Raw genomic sequence first — 21,407 nt, forward strand, 5'->3', positions numbered from 1 at the left:
CAGAGACGCGATCGCAACCACGATCGCCAACTTCTTTAAGGAGAACCCCAGTGAGGACACCTCTACCGCCAATACTTGGGACAGAATGAAAGCAGTAGTGCGGGGTGAACTGATTGCGCAAGGAGCGGCCTATCAGACACAAACGTCAAACTCGCCAGGGCCTTGAGGAAGACCTTAGAAATGTAGAAAGGACCCATAAGGAGAAGGGCTGGACCCCTAAAACTCAGCAGGCCATCCGGATAGCACAAACAAAGATCAAGGCCCACTATGCCGAACACACTGCCCACCAAAAGGCAAATGCAAAACAGTTTTATTATGCTAAAAACAACAAAGCAAATAAGCTACTAGTGGCCAAACTTGCCAAGGCGAAGAGGAACAATACAATCGTGGGCCTGCGGGACCAACGAGGCAAGGTCCATTACGCTGACCAGGACAAACTGCAGCTCGCTGCGACCCACCTGACTCAGGCGATGACCGCTCCAGTGCGGGACATGGAGGAACAGAAGGAATACCTACGGGGTGCAGCGCTTCCCCGGCTAAAAAGAACAGCCTGTGACTCTCTGGAGGCGCCGATTACTGACGAAGAAGTGGACGAGGCAATAAAAGCCCTTAAATCCCGAGCCCCGGGCCCTGATGGGTATACAACCGGTTTTACAAGAATTTCAAACCCCAACTATTAGCACCTTTGGTACAGTTGTTTAACTCGTTCAGGACCACGGGCACTGTAACCCCGTCCATGCAGGAGTCAATTACGGTCTTATTGCCTAAACCTGGAGGCGATCCGAAGAACCCTGCATCATATAGACCCATCGCCCTGCTCAACATAGATGCTAATATTTACTCTAAAATCCAGGCATCACGTCGGTCTCAGTTCTTGCCGGAGATAATCAGTGCGGATCAGAGTGGCTTCCTGAGACACCGCTCCACGGCCAACATCATTTGAAGAGCCTTGGATCTGGTGGAACTTGCCTCCCGGGATTCCCGGGAATTGGTGCTTCTGGCCCTGGACGCGACCAAGGCGTTCGACAAAGTGGATTGGACTTTCATGAGGCTCACCCTTGAGGCTTTTGGATTTGGCCAGGAGTTCTGCACTATGACGCTGGCAAATTACAAAGCTCCCAAAACCCTTCTCAGAGTTAATGGCACCCTCTCCTCCCCCATCAACCTAACTGGTGGAACCCGACAGGGATGCCCGCTGTCGCCACTTCTCTTCGCTCTAATTATGGAACCGTTTGCCCAGCGGATCAGGTTGAACCCTGCAGTCGAAGGCTTTCAATCAGGCCCGGCACACCACAAGCTGGCCCTCTATGCAGACGATGTCCTCCTGACTATCACAAAACCCTGCTCCTCCCTCCCTCAAGCCCTGGCTGAGATAACGAGCTATGGCAAGGTCACAGGCTTCACCGTCAACTACCGGAAATCAGCCGCCATGGGAGTGGGTTTGACCCGAGAAGACCGGGAAGCCCTAGTTCCGCTGTGCCCAATACAATGGACGACCAAAGGAATTAGCTACTTGGGAGTTCAGATCCCGGCCAACCCAAGCGAGACCTATCGGGCTAATTTTCCCCCCATTATTTACAAACTTGGAGGCAGATTTGAGACGCTGGGCACACAAGAGATATCGCTGATGGGCCGTATTACAGCCTGTAAAATGAACTTACTACCAAGATTTCTGTATGCGTGCTCCACACTCCCGGTGCCGGTTCTGACGCCAGCCCTTCAACGCCTACAGAAGAAAATGCTGCAGTTTATTTGGAGGGGGAAAAAGCCCAGGATCCCTAAATCCACGATGCTGGGCAACGCGAAACTGGGTGGCCTCGGGGTCCCTGACCTGCAGAAATACCAAATGGCGGCTCAACTGTCCTGTATCCAATAATGGCAAGTCCTCACCAACCGCCCTAGATGGGTGGACCTCGAACAAGCGCAGTTACCTCTCCCGCTATGCTTTCTGCCACATGTCCCCCCTCCGGAACGGCGACAGTGGCGGAATCTTCGGGCATCCACCAAACACACCATTTCGGTGTGGGACAAGGCGTTGAAACAGAAGAGGATCCCGACGGGGCTCAGCCCCCTCTCCCCGGTGTTTATGAACCTGACCTTCTCTCCTGGTCTGTCTCCCCGGAATTTTAAGGCCTGGATTGCAGGAGGCCTAGAGACCCTGGGTCAACTTTTTGAAGGGGGCCAACCCTGCACCTTTGAGCGATGCAAGAACTCTTTAGGATCCAGGAACAAGATAGATTCACATATACCCAGCTATGCCACTGGTGTACCCACCCACAGACTCGCCAGGCGGCTACTCGTCCCCCCACAGCCATCGAATTGACCCTTAATGAGCTCCCGCCTGAGGAAGAATCTCCACTCTATACAAGCGCCTCCAAATGGATTTCCTAACCTCCAAGACCCGGTATATGGCCCTATTGGAGGCGGACCTGGGCCATCCGATTGAAGACCAACAGTGGGTTGACATCTGGTCCCGGGCTCACACCTCCTCATCATGCATCACAAATAGAGAGTGCGCCTACAAGATCCTCCTCCGGTGGTACTACCCTCCCCTAAGACTTCGCCACATGAACTCCACACTCAACCCTCAATGCTGGAGGCAATGCGGCCAAATAGGCTCCTTCTTCCACATGTGGTGGTCCTGCCCCAAGGCTCAAGCCTTTTGGAAACAATGCCTAGCGAAGATAGCGGACATCACTCAGGTGCGACTGCCCTTGGCCCCCGAACCTATCCTCCTTGGAGCACCGATCCCCGGTATTTACAAAGGTCTGGTCCCAAGGCCAAACTATTATCGCAATGCCTACTTGCAGGCAGGAACGTGATAGCCCACATCTGGAAAACGACAGAAGGCCCTCTCATGCCTTTCTGGGGGATGAAAGTCTGGGACATCCTGATCGCCGAGAAGGTGGCGGCTGCCGGGGCAGGCACTTTACATCGCTTTCGCAACATCTGGGGTCGGGTACTGGATTTTGACCAAAGGTTCCCGGCCCTGACTTTCAAGCCCCAACTGGCCAGGAGAACTATTCAGGATGGAGATCCCCTGCGGGGACGTGAAGACGGAACTTGAGACCGAAGGGTGGGGTGGGAGGAGCGTCAAATGGTATTACTGTATGCAACATGTCACAAGTGATTACGCTTTGTATTGCCATAACTTGCCTGTTTAAAAGAAACACGTTTAAAAAAAAAATAAAGTCTCTCAGTACTGATAGTCATAGGACTGGTCAGTTTCCCCATAAGAAAGTCTCTCAGTACTGATAGACATAGGACTGGTCAGTTTCCCCATAAGAAAGTCTCTCAGTACTGATAGTCATAGGACTGGTCAGTTTCCCCATAAGAAAGTCTCTCAGTACTGATAGTCATAGGACTGGTCAGTTTCCCCATAGGAAAGTCTCTCAGTACTGATAGTCATAGGACTGGTCAGTTTCCCCATAGGAAAGTCTCTCAGTACTGATAGTCAACTTGACTGATCAGTTTCCCCATAAGAAAGTCTCTCAGTACTGATAGTCATACGTACTGACTGGGCAGTTTCCCCATAAGAAAGTCTCTCAGTACTGATAGTCATACGGACTGACTGGTCAGTTTCCCCATAAGTCTCTCATTACTGATAGTTATATGGACTGGTCAGTTTCCCCATAAGAAAGCCTCCAAGTACTGATAGTCAAATGGACTGGTCAGTTTCCCCAAAAGAAAGTCTCTCAGTACTGGTAGTCCTATGGACTGGTCAGTTTCCCCATAAGAAAGTCTCTCAGTACTGATAGTCATACGGACTGACTGGTCAGTTTCCCCATAAATCTCTCAGTACTGATAGTCATATGGACTGACAGGTCAGTTTCCCCATAAGAAAGTCTCTCAGTACTGATAGTCATATGGACTGGTCAGTTTCCCCAAAAGAAAGAGCAAACAGGCAAGGGAAGTATCGCAGAAGGCTTTACTGGCCCCCAAAGTCAGGTCAAGGACAAAGTAAAAAGAAAGGATGTCCCGTAGAAATCTATGGAGGGAAAAGTGCAAAAAGAAAATCCTTCCCAACAAGAATGTTGCAAAACAAAAGTGAAGAGGGCCCACAAACTACTCCTGCAGCACTCCCATATAAGGTGGTGTGTGCTGCACTAAAACACAACAGAAAGCATGACAGAGTGAAACAGGTCCCCTGCACACTTAGCCTTGGGGGCCCACTAGGGCCCCCAAATTAAAGGACCTGCGCAGGTAAGTGAAGAGCCAGGACTCTGCAACAGATCTGCTGGGGGTCCCAAGTAACTCAAACATGGAACAGCTGCAAAAATGAAACACTTCCTTCCAACATACGCGTTTGAAAATCCTCTTCAAAGCATCTATAAAAAGCATCTGATTGTCTCTCCTCGGATCAATGAAGTGAAATCTGTAAACCTGAGGTCAGCATCTCCAGATCTCGTCCTTTGAGGAGATCTGCTATTGAGGCGAGGGTCTTCTCCAATGTTTGCACGGTCTGCAGGTGTCCTGGACCTTCAATAATGCGAGTACTGGGCCCCGCCTCTACTAGAGCAGGTGCATAAGAAGGTAACGCAGGCATGTGATCGTTATAAGGTTCCTTTTTATTTCTTTTTCAACAGCCCTGAGAACACATCGAGGCCTGAAACATGTATTTGCAGGATTTTATGCGATCGCAGGATCATTTGCAGCATTTACTTTCTAAAAAAGCTGGTAATTTCTCTAATAAATAATCCACAAACAAATTAAATGGGTTAGGTTCCTAAATGATAAATGCCTGATATTGTTTTTTACAACTTGTTGTCATTTGCTAAACTGTTCACCGAACGTTACATGATCCTATTAGTAAACAAGCATTACCTCAGTCCAGGCAACACTTATGATGGCCCAGTCACCCCTCTGCCAAACGTGATCATCTGGAAAAGAGCAGATGCAAGAACAAAGAAAGTGTTATCAGTGTTCCTCATGTAGGACCATGCCTAGGACACAACTGTGACAAATGTAGAGGTGAAAATCATTTTCCGTCGTTGTGTAAAAATGTAAAATATTTCCAGAAATCTCATACTCGAGGGGAGCAAAGCAGGAGACGAGAAGACACCTGTTCCAGACAGTGGAGGTCTCCCACTAGCCGAAAAGGTTGGTCTACCAGCACAAAGCGAGAATCTCCCCACAAATATAGGCAAGAAAGAGATAGGAGGGACGACACCCATCGAAGACTTTCGCCGGATGACTCTAGGAGGCGATCAACTCGCCACAAAGACGGCATAATCACTCAGATTCATCATCGTCCACTGTTGATCGAATAGAGGGCTACGTGCACGCCATAGGCAACAAGATTGCAACTGAATACAGCCTGACTCTACTGCTGCAAATAAATGGAAGCCCTCGCAAATTCCTAATGGACACAGGAGCCACAGTAAATGTGGTAAGCGAAGAAACTTACTAAGGACTAAAAATAAGAGGACACTACAGCCACCTGACATCTACCCTTATGGCACACAAACGCCACGAAACTGCAAGGGCATGTTTAAGGCCACTGGCACATGAAAGGACAAAACGGCAAAGGTGACGATATATGTACTCAAGTCCCCTATACAGATGGGACTAGTGCACATCATGTCTACACACACTGCAAATCCAAAGGACATGATGGTGAAAATGTTCCCATCAATATTGAAAGGCCTAGGCAAGCTGAAAGGCAAACAGATTAAATTACATATGAACCCGGAGATCAAACCGGTGGCTCAACATTACAGAGGCATCCCATTGAACATCCAAGTAGAAAATGAGATACAATCACTCCTCAACCAAGACATCATAGAACATGCAACTGGACCCACGCTATGGGTATCACCCATCGTTCCAGTTGGCAAGAAAGAAAATAACACCATTTGCATCTGTGTGGATATGAGGGCACCAAACAGCCATTGAAAGAGAAACACACGTAGCGCAGAGAATGACTGATATGATGCACCTGTTGCACGGAGCAAAACATTTCTCTAATTAGACCTCAACAAGGGATAACATCAACTTGAATTACATCTGGAGTCCCGCTATATAACTACATTCTCAACTCATCTAGGACTATATCTCTACATGTGACTTCGCTTCTGCGTGTCTTCTACGGCGGAAATGTTTCAAAATGAATTCACTAAGTTATCAAACATATTCCCCAATGTCTGAACTATAGCAATGACATCCTAGTATTCAGAGGGACACAAGCAGCTCATGATGATGCACTACGGCGAGTATGCATGGCGCTAGAAGAGGCTAATCTGACCCTCAATGCCTCAAAATGTAAACTAAGCAAAACTACAAATTATTTGGGTATATTTTCGCAGAAGATGGAATGCAACCCGATCCAGACAAAGTTCGAGCATTGGTCGAGGCGCCCACGCCTATGTCTACATCGGCAGTCAGATCATTGTTAGGCATAGTGAGCTATTGTACCAGGTACATTCAAGATTTCGCATCTATAAGCACTCCTCTGCCTCTCCTCACGGGTAAGGAGCAGGACTTTATGTGGTCCACAGATCGTGAAGATGCATTCCAGGAAATCAAGAAAAGCATCGCATCTGCATCCTGCATGGCATAGTATGACCCTGACCTAGAAACGGAAGTCACCGTCAACGCAAGCCCTGTAGGGCCAGAGGCCATTCTTGCTCAAGTGAAACGAAATTCAGCGTTGTCCGCTTCCACACCCGCTCACTACATTGAAAGCCTATGCAAGCCATAGTTTCTCCCCTACTGAGTGTGCCTACTTGCAGCCCGAAAAAAGTCTTGCAGTGGTCTGGGCTTGTGAGCATTTTATTTTATTCTATTTCCATATGGGCGAAGATTCACCATTGTCACCGACCATCAGGCACTCACCACCATTTATGGCAAGCCTCCAGCCAAGATGCCACCTCGCATTGCGCGATGGGGGTTACGACTACAAGAGTATTCATTGAAGATTGTACATCGTCCAGGGAAGGACAATAATCCGGCCGATGTCCCATCAAGACATCCAATGCCTGTGCAAGAAGAGGCGCAATCTGCCAAAGCGGATCTATATATCACATACATTGTCAGTAACGTGCTGACCAAATCACTCACCGTACCGGAGCTACTGCAAAGCATGCAACAAGATCCGGTACTCATGACAGTGTAAGACAGCGTGTCCTCATGGAGGTGGCATGATTGGCAGAAAAGAGGAATGCCCTTCTCCGAGACGGAACAAACTCGGCTTTAAAAACATTCCACCTACTGAAGCAATCTCTATCCATATCCTCAGTAGGTCTGATGCTGAAAAAAGATGGAATTGTCATCGCAGTGGGATTGCAGGAAAGAGTCATTGCCATGGCACACACGGGACACAGGGGAATTGTGTCCACCAAGAAGCAACTTGGGACCAAAGTGTGGTTTTCACAAGTGGACATGAAAATTGAAAAGATACTTGGAAACTGCATGCCCTGTAAAGCGGTCACACCACGCACATTCCCAAAACTGCTCAAAATGACTTCAATGCCACTACATGTATGGGACGAAGCTGCTGTTGACATGTTTGGACCCATGCCAAATGGCAAGTATGTTCTAGTCATCATTGATGAAATGCCGAGATTCCCAGAAGTGCACTGGATACATTCAACAGCAGCACACGCAGTCATCCCGGCTTTGGACAAAATATTTGCAGACTATGGCATCCTTGGCATTGTAAAAATTGGACAATGGCCCACCATTCAGTGGGCATGATTTTGCAATGTTTGCCGAGCATTTGCGTTTTCAACACACGAAAGTCACCCCGTTATGGCCCTTAGGCAAATGGCACTGCTGAGAGGCTTTTGGCCAATGTAAAGCGCACACTACAAATAAGCTCCATCACAAAGGGGTCGTTCATGAAAGTGATCTGCACCCATATCAGAGACTATCACAACACGCATCACAGTTCCACAGGGGTGTGCCCATCAGAACTGATGTTTGGCAGAGTAATAAAAACCACCCTCCCTCAAACCACCGATAAGGAAGTGGTGATGGCTGCAAATGCAAGAGCAAGAGACAAAGACAAAGAAAGCAAGGAGAAAATGAAGAGATACGCCGATGCCAGGAGAAGATAAAAGACACCGAGATCCACATAGGGGACCAAGTGTTGGCACGACAGTCGCAAGGATCCAAAGAGGTGCCGGCATTCAGCCCTGAAACTCTGACCGTGACACACGTCAAAGGATCCATGGTGACAGCAGCAAGCCCAATTGGGCCCGTCACCAGAAATTCATCTTTTTTCGAACAGATTGACAGTGCTGCAGCTCAAAGAAATGAGACTGCGTCAGAGAAGTCACAGAGACTCCTCTGACAGTTGTTCAGATTTTGCAGATGGAGATGTAGACACTGATGAGCATGACCGTGATAGAGAAAACGACACCCCAATAGTGCGAAGTCCATCCAGAGAACCATTTGCAAACCCTCCAGATGGATTGAAGAGATGGAGTGAAAAAGGACCTTTTTGGTTTAAGCGGAGGGAGACGGGGGGAGGGGGGAATGTAATGTCCTCGGTCTATGTCAGCCAGGGACAAGCAACCGACAGTCAGCTTCCTTTGTTCTAGAGGTGAAGGGGCGGGGCCACCAGAAGGCGGGGTTACTGCCAAGTGTGGAACGGAAAGAGGCAGTCGAATAAAGATGTTTGGTACAACATCGCGTCTGTCATTATCATTGTTGTTATATAAACATTGCCCGTCAAACCACGACAGCAAGGTCGTTCAAATCTACCCTCCCACAAAATGCCACCGGAGGTTATCACACCAGCGAAGCAGTACCAGGAGCCTGCTTGACTGTCCAGGTGACTAAGAACATGTCCAGCGGCAGCTGCACGTCAGGCCGCCCACTTCAGCGACGGGTGACACAGGCAGCCTAGAAGCTTCAGGAGAGCGGAGGTGGTGATCCAACTGGCCACGCCGGATCAAGGGCCGGGAGCACCACAGTGAATCGCCTAAGGTCAGGCTTTGAAAGGTTCTGAGGACACTGGTGCAGAGCTTTGATCATCATTCTTCCTGGTCCCAGTGTGTGGATTCGGTCGAAAAGAAGCAACGCTGTCCCAGTACCTGGTCAGAACCATGTGTATGATATGATATACAATTGGTTATTTATAAACGCGCTTAATACCCAGAGGTTTCTAAGCGCGGGCCCGGGGATCGAACCGGTGTTTCTCCGTGTCGTCTTGCTTCCAAGGCGGGCACATTGCTGCTGAGCTATCCTCCCGAGACAACCCCCATCCTTCAATTAGACACACCTACACCAAGGTACATTTATTGGTCAGCCAAGCAAATCTGGTTGCTCCATTAATGGGTTCCAGTGCTCTTTTTCAGGCACGTTCGGGGAAGTGGAAGAGTGTGGGAGCCCCTCTATTGGGAAACTTGGGATGTGGATTTCAGGGGCGTCTTGACACCCCAGTCAGAACTATCAAGAGCCCCTTTGTGGGCTCCTGGCTGGAGAGCACGTCTGCAATGATTCTGCTGGCCGTACCACGTACCTGCTCTTAAAACTGTCTTATGTTGGTTGTCCTTAATCTATGTATGTTCACCCATGTATTGACTGTTCCATTAACTCCCCTCCACACCCTGGTCAGAATTTCCCTCAAACTCCCCCCATTGTAAGAATCTCCCTGCTTCCTGTCAAACCTGATTTCTTATCTATTGTACATTCTTTTGTGATCAAAACAGCATTATTCTTCCCTGCGTATAGATAGGCTGCAGTCATGAAGTGAGGGAGCACTGCTTCCCTTCAGAGTCTGAGTACAGCGTCCAGGCAAAGTGCTTTTTAGCCTCAGTGACCTGCCGAAGGCCAGGTTGGGACCCAATGCCCCTACGGTTACCAATGGAGGGCAAGCTGACCGCATTTCTATCCCACATGTCCTTCTTGTATAGCAGCACAAGCCACCTTAAACCTCTACTGCCTGCAACCAGGTACTTTTAGTTAAGGGGTCAGGATTTCTTTAAAGTATTGGCAAAGCCAATAGATAAGTCAATTGTTCCACAGAAGCAAAAACAAAAGTAAATCTTTAAAAGTAGGGGTCCTCGCCCAATCCAGCACACTAGGGGAAGCTCAGAGGGGGTGGGATGACAGTGGTGTGCACTGGCAGGAACTCCACCAATCACGGCCTGGTGAAGGAGATGAAGGGTCAGGACTTAGTAGCCCTGCAACAGGAGGGGGGGGGGTAGAAACGGGTATGCAAGATCACCCCCGTACACAGATTCTACTAGAAACCACCACTAGGGTCCCAAGATCCACAGGACCCACTTACTTAGATTGCTGGTTGCCGGGGGTCGAAGGGCCGCAGGTGCAGAGGTCATTTTCGGGATTGGGTCTGGCTAGACGGCTGTTCCAAACTCCAGCGAGACAACACCTATGACTCGTAAACTAGACGACCCAGGCACCCCTAGATGCACTAATAGTCCCACAATGTTAGGAAACCCCCAGGACATGATGGAAGCAGGTAGCAGCAAAGATCACTGTTCTCAAGTGGCGGCAAACGACTCACGTGGTGAGCTCAGAGAATTCACGTCAGGCTCATGAGTTGCCTCAGCTGTGCAAGAAACCATAGAGAGGGCGAGTGGCTCGCTCACCGACTCTCACGTCTAGACTGTTTTCCAACAGCTATAAGATGGGTGAGGAACGGGGCTCTTGTGAACGGCGGGAGACCTCTAAGGGATGCAACAAGAGTGAGCAGGTCATTCAGGCTACGGGGCCCTTGTGAGAATTACCCGATTAGCAAACTCGAGTATCAGGAAAAGGATCACCACCCAAGAGTAATGAAGGGGCAACAGGAAAGGGATCGGGGGGAGGTGGAACGCCAACACTGACCAATTAGAGGACCCGGGGCCTGGGCAGTCCTAGCCAATCACAAGATTTATTGGGCGACTTAAGAAATTAAGACAGTATAAAATGAGACAGGCATTAACAGTATAAAAGGAGACAGGCATCAACAGTATAAAAGGAGACATGCATTGTGGAAGGTAGGATATGATATGGCATTTATAACGCGCCTATACACAGGAGGCCGTGAGCTTCTGGGGGAAGGAGAGGAAAGGAAGAATACCTCTGAGGAGGTGCAGCTGGTAGTGTCACTTCTTAGAGACGTCAGATTTGAGGAGAGAAGGAGAGAGTGGAGTTGAAGATGACCAAGGTTTTTAACCTCACAAGTGGTAGAAGGAAGAGGGCCAAGGGAGGCAGGCCAGAGAGCGACAGGAAAAGAGGGAGCAGGTGTGCCGATGAGGAGAATCTCAGTTTTACTGGCATTAAGGCAGAGGTCATTGGTGGCACACCATTCCTGGATAGCGGACAGTCAGAGATGAGAGAAGGAGAAGAGATGGCAGAAGGAGCCTGAAAATGAGCTAAGTGTCGCCCGCATGGCACTGAAAGTTGGGGCAGAGAGCTGAAATGCGGTAAGCGAAGGGTACCAGGTATTGGTTGAACAGCAAGGGAGCGAGATTAGACCCCTGGGGAACACCACAGGTAGAGAGTGAGATAGAAGAAAGGAAGGACCCAAGTTGGACCTGGGAGAGTCGATCAGAGAGGAAAAGGTCAGCCAAGCCAGGGCCTGATCAGTGATACCCAGGTTATCACAGAGACAGTTGAGCAGGATGGCATGGTTGACCATGTCAAAGGCAGAAGAGAGATTAAGTAAGATGAGGACACAGGGGGTATTGGAGTCAAGGTTGAAGAGCAGGTCTTCACGGATGTTCAGGAGAGCAGTTTCCGTGCTTCTGGCAGCTCTGAAGCCAGACTGATGGTCATGGAGACAACCAACCAATTCAGTGTGAAGATTAAGCTGGGAGATGGCCAGCTTTTCCAGGTGTTTGCCCAAAAAAGGAGTGATGGAGATTGGGCGGTAGTTAGCAGGACAGGAGGGGTCGGCTGAGGGCTTCTTAAGAAGAGGGTGCACAAGGGAGTGCTTCAGGGGGCAATGGAAGACTTCAGTGGCAAAGGAGTGGCTGCAGAAGTCAGCCAAAGCAGGAGCCTGGGTGTCAATGTGGTCTTTGATGGTTTTAGAGGAACAGGGGAGAGCTTGAGAGCTCCAAGACAGTATAAAAGGAGACAGGCATTGGGGAAGTTGGGATGGAGAGCTTGAGAGGTCTAAGACAGTATAAAAGGAGACAGGCATTGGGGAAGTTGGGATGGAGAGCTTGAGAGCTGGTGCAAGACGATATCAAATCTCCTGCACTATGCAGTAATCTCCTAAGAGCCAATTGGGAGCAAGAATCCAGGTCCTGGCAAGTGACAGCCCCCACTGCCCCCCCCCCCAAACAAAGTGAAACCGCTGGCTCTAGGAGCAGGGCACTGCACTCATGAGAGTAGAGGCGATAGAGACTGTAGTGGGCTCTTGACTAGGTGTGTTATAAGGGCCGTCTGAATAGTACCTGGCCAGGGGGAGGGTAAGGAGGATGGGGGTCACAGGGTCCTACTGGTTCTACTGGTGTAACAACTGAGCCTGGACATTTCCGCGAAGAATCAAAGTGTGACGCCCGGAACTGTGTTTTTGAAGCCATGCATTTGGACCAAGGAAGCAGGTCCTTCTAGTTTGGACCCTTACGCCTTACTCTATTATCACTCCATCTAAGCAGAGGTGAACAGCCGTGCACCTACGTGTACCTCGAGCCCAGGGGACAGATGCACATTTAGGGTATGCAAATGAGCTGCAATGAGGTCGGATCAAGGGTGGTTTCAAGGCTTTGGCAAATATTCCTAGCAGCCATATGTGTGTTCCCCTCACCTCCTGTACAGGGGTTCATGGGGCAACCAAGACAGCCATCTTGTGCTCAATTGTCCTACCCCCTTGGGTGCTCATGCCACCCTCCACAACGAGTAATAAAGGTGCTGACCTTGTTCCCTGGTTTCATGAGTGCTCTGTTCTGCATCGCGACTCTACGTTGTGCCATGCTGTGCCAGCTGTGCAATTCAATGCCCTGCCCTTCTAAAAGCGGAATGTTTGGGACAGTATTTCATGTGTGGTGTGACTCATTTGCAATGCCTGAGACATCACTTTCTCTTACCCTCATATGTGGACACTCAGGTGCCCCAGGCTACCCGAGCACCTGGGAATATCACTCAGAACCACAGAGCGCACCCAACGCTTCAGAGGTCAATGCTAAGCAGTAGCAGAGCTGCCACCATCACCACTCCAGTGTATACACATCCAATGAGCCAACACGCCCAGAGCATGGATTAGTGTCTCCTGTCTGCTTCGCCACACAACTTTCCTCCATTCCTGAAATCCCACCAACTCTGCCCTTCTCTTACAGGAGAACCTATAAACCACAGGGAGAGGAGGAGAAGCCATTTAGTGGTTCTTGCAAGTGTGAGGTAGAAAGGAGCCCAGAACTACTGGTGCTACGATACAGCATTTCCACTCTGACACCCAGCATCCAGCCAGCACGCTCACAAACCCTCTCCTGAGGAGGGGGGAAGGGGAAATAGCTTACTGTTGTGGGTTGTGTTGTTCAACGCTGGCTCTGTCGTAGCTGCCACAGGATGAGGCTCTAGGAAGGAAGCAGTGAAGAGAGTTCATTAAGAGGAAACAGCAGGAGAAATGAGTTCATACTTCACAGCTTAAGAAATGTAAACCCCCCTGCCGGCCACCCGTCAATGAGCTGTCTGATTCCCCCCCCCTTCAATGAGCTGGTCTGATCTCCCCCCCCCCCCCAGCAACCCTTTCAATGGGCTGGTCTGATCTCCCAGCACAGACCCTCATTACAGCCTGGCTGATGATCAGTCCCGGGGGTGCAGTAGAAATACGCTACAAATACCCATTCAGATGCACACCTGGGGGGACAAGTCACTCAACTTCTGCAGGAAGAACATTCCAGATTTCTCGGGTTCTGAAATAGCCCGAGATGCAAAATTAATGTAGAAACGTACAACCACAGCAGGGGTGCAGCTGCACACCAGCTCAGTGAAGGTGGTTCTACCCGTTTCATAGTCAGATGCTTAATGAATGCAAATACCCCCCACCCCACCCCCAACAGGCCATCCCAGCATTAGGGTTAAGTAAATGGCAAACATCACCTTTCAGGATGTCCTGTGTTCTTCTTATGTCACACATTTCACCTTCGAGTGGGTGCTACAGGGGCAGAGTTGGGACCCCTTTTTCTTTGTTTTCTGTAACATGCTTTTTGATGTGCCCAAGAGAGGCTGGTGGCAGTGAACAGTTTCTTATTTTTCCGGTACACTTCTGTGCACCTTTTTTTAACTGCACAATATTTCGTGTAATATACACCTAAAGTGGCTGTGCCACGTGGTTTGTGAACTGTCATTGGCCATCTTCCTGCCCTTGATTGTCTGGAAATGCCATCTCTTCCCAGGGTCCTGGGAGCTTTGCCAGGCAGTACTTTATGTATCTGCACTGTGGCAAGCAGGGGTTTGGACTACCTACCCCCAATCAGCATTCCAGCCATGTGGCTCATGTTGCTGTAAAGGGGTTTGTGGGTATTCATGACTCACAGCCTTTACCCGTTTGAGTATGTTATATGTAATCAAAAGGGACATATCCCCTTTAAGAGCAGAGAGAGGGAGAAGCGGGAAGAGGGCGGAAAGGGAGGGGCCAAGGGGGAGAAACGGCAGTTATGTCAAGGGAGTGAATAAAAGCAGTTCACAGCAGAGCTGGCTCCGCCTCATGACTACGTGCGAATGTGAGTGAGTGTGTAGCGCCCAACACTTGGCGACGAAGTCGACACGGACCCCGTGCGCCGGCAGCTGATTAGGAGGGCCCGTGTGCCCAGCAGGATAAGGGGGCCTGTGTCCCCACAGCGGAGCAGAGGCCCGTGAGCCCTGCAGCAGCGCAGAGGCTCGAGTGCCCTGCAGTGACTGGAGGCCCGTGTGTCTGCAGATCAAGAGAGGCCCGTGTGCCCGGCGTTAACTTTAAGGCCTGTGCACCTTAGGAGGGAGAGGCCTGTAAGAGGCCAGTGTGCCTGTGAGTGGAGAAGGGCCCGTGTGCCTGCCGTCGACCTCGAGGCCTGTGTGCCTCTAGAAGGAAGACCAGCGGGAGGCCCGTGTGCCTCCGGAAAGAAGTTCCAGCGACCGCACTGCCGCCGAAGACCAGCGGGAGGCCCGTGAGTCTCCGGAAAGAAGATCCTGCAACCGCGGCAGCCACACACCAAGTAAGGTACTCCACCGGGGCCCGGGAAGGGAACGATCGCAATCAGGGAAACCCTATGTCTCCCGCTTGTGACATCCTATCAACGATAAAGCCTATACAAAGAAGGGAATCCCCGTGTCTCCCCACGTGTGACATTCAAATACAATAGAGCCACGCTACGGCCAATAAGAGAAACCATGTGTCTCCCACCTAGTGACACCCAAACAGTAAGAAGAATAGAGGAGCACGATAAAGAGTGGCACAACACCGGCAAGAAAGGCCAAACCCAGAGTCCATTGGCCCCACATAAGTACAGTAAAAGGCCATCACGAACTTTACAGCTAACCCACCCTACAGGGCCAGTAATTTTGAGCGCCAGACAGCAGGGCCACACCCTGGCACACGACAAGCGGCCACAGTGCCCCGAGAGATTACCCAGACCAGCGCTCACGTGCCACCTGAACCATTAAAACAAACCCAGTGGTGCCTTCATGTCGGCCCCGGACGCAGCAGATCCCAACGCCCAACCACCAGTCCCAGGAGCACCCTCCTCCCACGCCAGCTTAATGAGGAGACCTGCTCCATTCACACTGAACCCGCACCATGATCAGGGTCAACGATGGGAAGAGTGGGTGGAAGAATGCGAGGACTTCGTAGGTGCCATTGGCACACAGGAACCACCCAACATACTAAGCATCTTTGCCAATGTCGCAGGGAGAGAAATTAAAAATATCATACGCATGATCCCTCTACAGGACCGCACCACGTATGCAAAACTCCTACAAGCCATCAATGAGAAGAATGTTATTCACCCAACCGCGACTATGAGAGATACACCTTCAATCAATGCGGTCAACTCGCCCATGAATCGATAGGAGAATTTGTCATCCGCCTCCAGAGGAAAATAACAAAGTGCGACTTCGCCAACTTTAATGACAACAAAGCCATCAGACTGCGCATAATTGAAGGATGCATATCCTCGATGTTCTGGAAGCACCTCCTAAAGAAGCCCCTCTCCCTAAAGGAGGTATTGGACTTGGCCAGAGAGTATGAAAGAGTGGACATCCAGACCGCAGCCATTGAGAACCCCAAGAAGGGCGACGTCATTGCAGCTGTAAGCCCCTACGCCCAATACCCAGCCTCACAAACCAGAGCAAACCCGAGATACCCAACGCAACGGACACAAAGTGACCGCCAATGCTACCGCTGTGGATTGGAGTACCCACACAGAGGCCAAGTGCCCCGCCATCGGCCAACGCAGCTTGAGATGTGGAATGGAAAACCACTTCCAAGTGATGTGCAAGGAACAACTACCAGAAGGAAGTTCAACACGCCCGCGGCCTGCCAACCGCACAATAGAGACATATACGGAACAGCATCGCTCTGCAGATAGAAACGCTCCAATTCCCATAAACGCCTACCAACGCCCGAACACTGTAAGGGCCCTTGAAGGACTCCAGATCGAACCAGACAGAAAGGAACATGAGCTATAGGACATCCGCCAACGTGATTTCATGCAAATCCCAGACCAAGGGGCGACGTACATGAGGGAAACCCTGCCCCCCCCTCCCGAACAGGACGTGGACCCGTATCTCAACTCCCCACCAAAATATCAGTCAAGGGAAAACAAACATGCTGAATACCTACAAGATGGCTACGACAGGGAGTACGTCCGCCTCCTCAGTATTGACGTGGAAGACACTTCAGCTCCCAGAGTAACGATTCAACTAGGGAACACCAGAAACAGGTTTGTCATCGACACAGGAGCGACGGTAAACGTCATGAAGGAAGACCTATACCGTGAAATCGCCCTTTCATACCCCCTACGAGAATCCAAGACACACATCTTTCGATGGGGAGCGGCCCTACCCATGACCTCCAGAGGGCAATTCCAATGTGGCCTACGACATCGTGACATCACGGTGACCTCCACAATACATGTCGTAAGGATCCCGTCTGTCGGCCGCTGCATCCTCAGTTACCGAACAGTCAGTGCCCTGGTTCTGATTGACCTACGTTACGACCAGTCGTAAATCAGAGGGACACCCACCGACACGTGAATCCATCATGGCGATAACAGACCGTCCCCTCATGAAAGGAGACCTCAAACGCCAATTCCCCAAATTATTTGAGGGAGTGGGAATGCTCAAGAATTCACCCATCAAGCTACACATCAACGACAACATCACGCCAGTACCACAGCACCCGCGCAAGGTGGGCGTCCACCTTCAGGAACAAGTGTCGAAGGAGATTCAGCTCCTCCTCCTCAACAACATCATAGAAAAAGCAGAAGGACCAACGCCATGGGTATCCCCAATAGTGATCGTGCCCAAAGACAATGGACGCTTCCGTATATGTGAAGATATGCGCATCCCAAACACCGCCATCCAGAGAGAGAGAGACACCCAGGCCCGAGCCTGGAAGACATGTTGATCAAGCTTAATCACGCGAAATTCTTCTCGAAACTAGACCTCAATCAGGGCTACCACCAGCTTGTCCTGGACCCAGAATCGAGACCCATCACCACCTTTGCAACCTACGACGGACTCTTAGATACAAAAGGCTAAATTTTGGCATATCATCCGCTGCAGAGATGTTTCAGGAGACGATCAGACGCCTGATAGCATCCGAAATGAACGCACTAAACTACAGTGATGACATTTTAATATTTGGGAAGGACCAAGAACAGCACGACAAGGCCCTAACAGCTATCTGAAACATCCTCCAAAAAGCAGGGTTGACGCTAAACAAACCCAAATGTGACATAAATAAGACCAGCCTCAAATTCTTCGGGCACATATTTTCCAATAAAGGAATAACAGCCGACCCGGACAAGATAAAGGCCATTACTGAACTCCAGGCCCCCACATCGACCGCTAACACCGCTTCTTAGGAATGGCAGGATACTGCACACGCTACCTTCCGAACTATGCCACAATAACTGACCTACTCCGCACCCTCCTGAAGAAGGACCAACCTTTTGTCTGGGACGCACCCTGCCAAGCAGCATTCATAACCATAAAAGAAAGCCTCACCAACAACCGTCAGCTGGCATACTTCCATCCAGAATGGCACACCATCATTACGGTTGATGCCAGTCCGGTAGGACTCGGAGCAATCCTTGCCCAGACCGACACCAAAGACAACACCCACCATGCAGTGGTGGCATACGCCAGCCGCGCACCATCACACACAGAAAGGGCCTACTCACAAGCGGAGAGAGAAAGCCTCGCTGCGGTGTGGGCCTGTGACAAATACCACCACTTTATCATAGGACGGAAGTTCACCCTATTGAAAGATCACCAAGCACTTCTTTCAATATTTGGCAACCCCAAGACCAAGATGCCACCTCGGATAGAGCGATGGGGAATAAGGCTGCAAGAGTACCACTACACAATCATTCACAAACCGGGAGGGGATGCCAACCCAGCGGACTACCTGGCCAGACACCCCATGATGAATAAGGATGACACCCTAGCCCACGAGGCCACGGACTACATCTTGTACCTGTCCTCAAATGCCATGCCACCAACGATTTCAACTGCAACTTTCGAGGAAAGGAGTAAAGCTGACCCAATGATCAGAGCCGCTGTCTCTCTCACCCGCTCTAACAAATGGAGAGAGCGCCAGAAAAGAGATAACGAGGGGGGGGATGCAGATAAGAAAGAACTTGATCGGCTAGCCAAAGTACACGATGAACTCATAGCCACAGACCAAGGAATATTGCTACGTGGGAAGAGACTAGTAGCCCAGAGAGACCTAAGGAAAACCCTGGTAACACTGGCACATGAAGGCCACAGGGGAATTGACAACATGAAACGCATTCTCAGGAACTATGTCTGGTTTCCATACATGGACGTGATAGTCGACAACATGCTCAGGCACTGATGACCCTGCCAACTGGCAGCAAAGGGGCCAAACCCAAACCCCCTCCAAATAACCACACTTCCAACAAGACCTGGGCAAAAAAATCGCAATGGACTTCTATGGAGCCTGAGAAGAAGGAGGATACCTGCGAGTAATAATAGATGAATACTCAAGGTTCCCCTTCATCAAGCAAATACCTTCAACATCATTCACAGACACAGCACCCATCGTAGACGAACTATTCAGTGAGTGGGGCATCCCCAACGTTGTCAAAATAGACAACGGATCCCCGTTCCAAGGTCGAAATTTTGCAAAGCTTGCGAGCCACCTAGGATTCCACCATCAGAAGATCACACCACTCTGGCCCCAAGCCAACGGGATGGTGGAACAGTTCATGGCCACCATCAAATTGACCAGACAGAAAGCAGTAGCAGAGCAGACACCTCACCCGCAAGCCATCTGCAGTATGCTCAGAAGCTACCGAAACACCCAACACGACGCAACGGGAAAGCCACCAGCCGAACTCATGGTGAGATACCAACCCCGAACATGCATTCCGATGGGAAGACTACACACCAGAAGAGGACACGGCCATCAGAGAACGCAATGCTATAAAGAAGAGGAAGGCCAAACAGTGGGCCGACAAGAAGAGGAGAGCGAAAGAGCACCAACTAGAAATAGGACAAACCGTCCTAGTGCGACAAAACCAACGCAAGAAAACAGACACAAGCTACAGCCCAGAGCCTCGGATCATCACGGCCATCAAAGGACCCATGATCACGGTGACCGGAGAGCCAGGAGATCTCACTCGAAACTCCTCATTCTTCAAAAGACTATCTCGAAGAACCAGAGGAACAAGAGGCTGCAGAGGAAAGTCCAAGCGAGGAAGAAGAAACAGAGCCACCGGTGGAAACGACCGGCGAAAGCAGAGAATCCCCAGGGAGACCTCCCAGGACAATAAAGAAACCAGTGAGGTGCATCGAACAGATGTAACTGGACTTGTGTTAAGCACGGGGGAGGTGTTATACGTAATCAAAAGGGACATAGCCCCTTTAAGAGCAGAGACAGAGGGAGAAGCGGGAAGAGGCCGGAAAGGGAGGGGCCAAGGGGGAGAAACAGCAGTTATGTCAAGGGAGTGAATAAAAGCAGTTCACAGCAGAGCCGCTCCGCCTCATGACTAGGTGCGAATGTGAGTGAGTGTGTAGCGCCCAACAGAGTAGTGCACATACTTGCCATGTGTGGGCTGGGGCCACCGCCAGCCCTAATTTTGAACAAGAGGAGCCTTGCGTCTGGTCCATCGGTCATCCAGTGGAGCCAAGAACCTGAAGAGAAGGAGCCTATACGGAAAACCCAGAAGACTCCCGCTACTGACAAACAGCATTGTCAAACAATCTCCCATTGAAGCCCTGCTGCGAACACAACAGACCCTTGTCAGTGTGTCGACCCCCTGTGCCGCTGATCTGAATGGGTTCTGCACCGGAAGCCTGCAAAGTGTCCTCAGACCATCCCGAGGGCTGCCCATCGGCTGCCAAGGTGCCTCTCCTGCACCAGTTATCGTCCAGAGCTGGAGCCTGGGACTCTGCAGGTCGACTCATGGCCTCAGATAACCTCTGCTCTAGTTCATCATGAAGCAGAGTCTTCCTGGAGACCGAGCTTTACCGCTGCTACAAATCTCACCTGCGGATCCCCGACTGGGGTTACTTTGTAGCTGCACTTCATATGATAAGTAATTTATAACTCACCTGTACACAAGTGTTTCTAGGTGCGACAAACCAAGGGAGGGGGGGGGAGACAGAGGGAGGACAAAACAAAATCTTATTTTGTGTCATTCAGATCGTACAAATGCCATACGCAAAGTCCAGGAGGGGGAAGAGCAATCAGGGCAGCAATGCTCTGAGTGCAGCGCGGCTCTGGGTAAGTGCAAGGAGGCAGGGGATTGTATGGTTACAGAATACAGCCATTAAGTGTGCAGTGGGCCTGGAGGCAGTGCAGGGGCTACTTGTTGTGCATGAGCCTGGTACCCAGCGAGACTCTGAGGGTAACCAAGCAACCAGTCAGCGCAGCTGGCAGGTACGTCAGCAGGGCAGAGAGAGAAAGCAAAAGCAAAAAGAAAGTTCTTGAGCCGCTTCAGGAACTTCAGGTGGTCCGGCTTTAGTTTGAGAGGGGCAGGGAGGCATCTGCAGAGGAGAGAGACCTATCCCCCCACTCTCTACCTGGAGAAGTGTCCGGCCCTTTGATAGTTGGAGGTGGCTGAGCAAAGGGCTCGAGAAGGAAGGTGTTTAGGAAGAGAGAGTTGGATGTAGTGAGGGTCCTGGCCTCAAAAAGCCTTGTGGGTCTTGAACTTGATCCTTGCAGCCGCCCGGAGCCAGTGGAGAGATTTTAGGGCTGGAGAGATACAGTGCCTGGGCTTGAGGCCAAGGATAAGTCTTGCAGTGGGCAGAGGCAGGCATATTGAGAAAGAGGCTGTTGCAGT

The 21,407-nt window shown here is 50.4% G+C and overlaps 1 protein-coding gene across 3 annotated transcripts in view; it reads right to left on the bottom strand.

Moving 5' to 3' along the window:
* Positions 1-21,407, bottom strand: part of LOC138522106 (uncharacterized) — a 136,379-nt gene that overhangs the window by 35,636 nt on the left and 79,336 nt on the right. For all 3 annotated transcript variants that reach the window (XR_011283242.1, XM_069635370.1, XM_069635371.1), the window contains one exon: positions 13,416-13,472. Coding sequence is in view for 2 of the 3 variants with exons in the window: in XM_069635370.1 (XP_069491471.1) it covers positions 13,416-13,472 (57 nt within the window). In the remaining variant the exon portion in view is untranslated. The remainder of the gene's footprint in view (positions 1-13,415; positions 13,473-21,407) is intronic.

Source organism: Ambystoma mexicanum, chromosome 13, assembly GCF_040938575.1.
Source record: "Ambystoma mexicanum isolate Mex_15411 chromosome 13, UKY_AmexF1_1, whole genome shotgun sequence".
In the NCBI taxonomy this organism is placed as follows: domain Eukaryota; kingdom Metazoa; phylum Chordata; class Amphibia; order Caudata; family Ambystomatidae; genus Ambystoma; species Ambystoma mexicanum.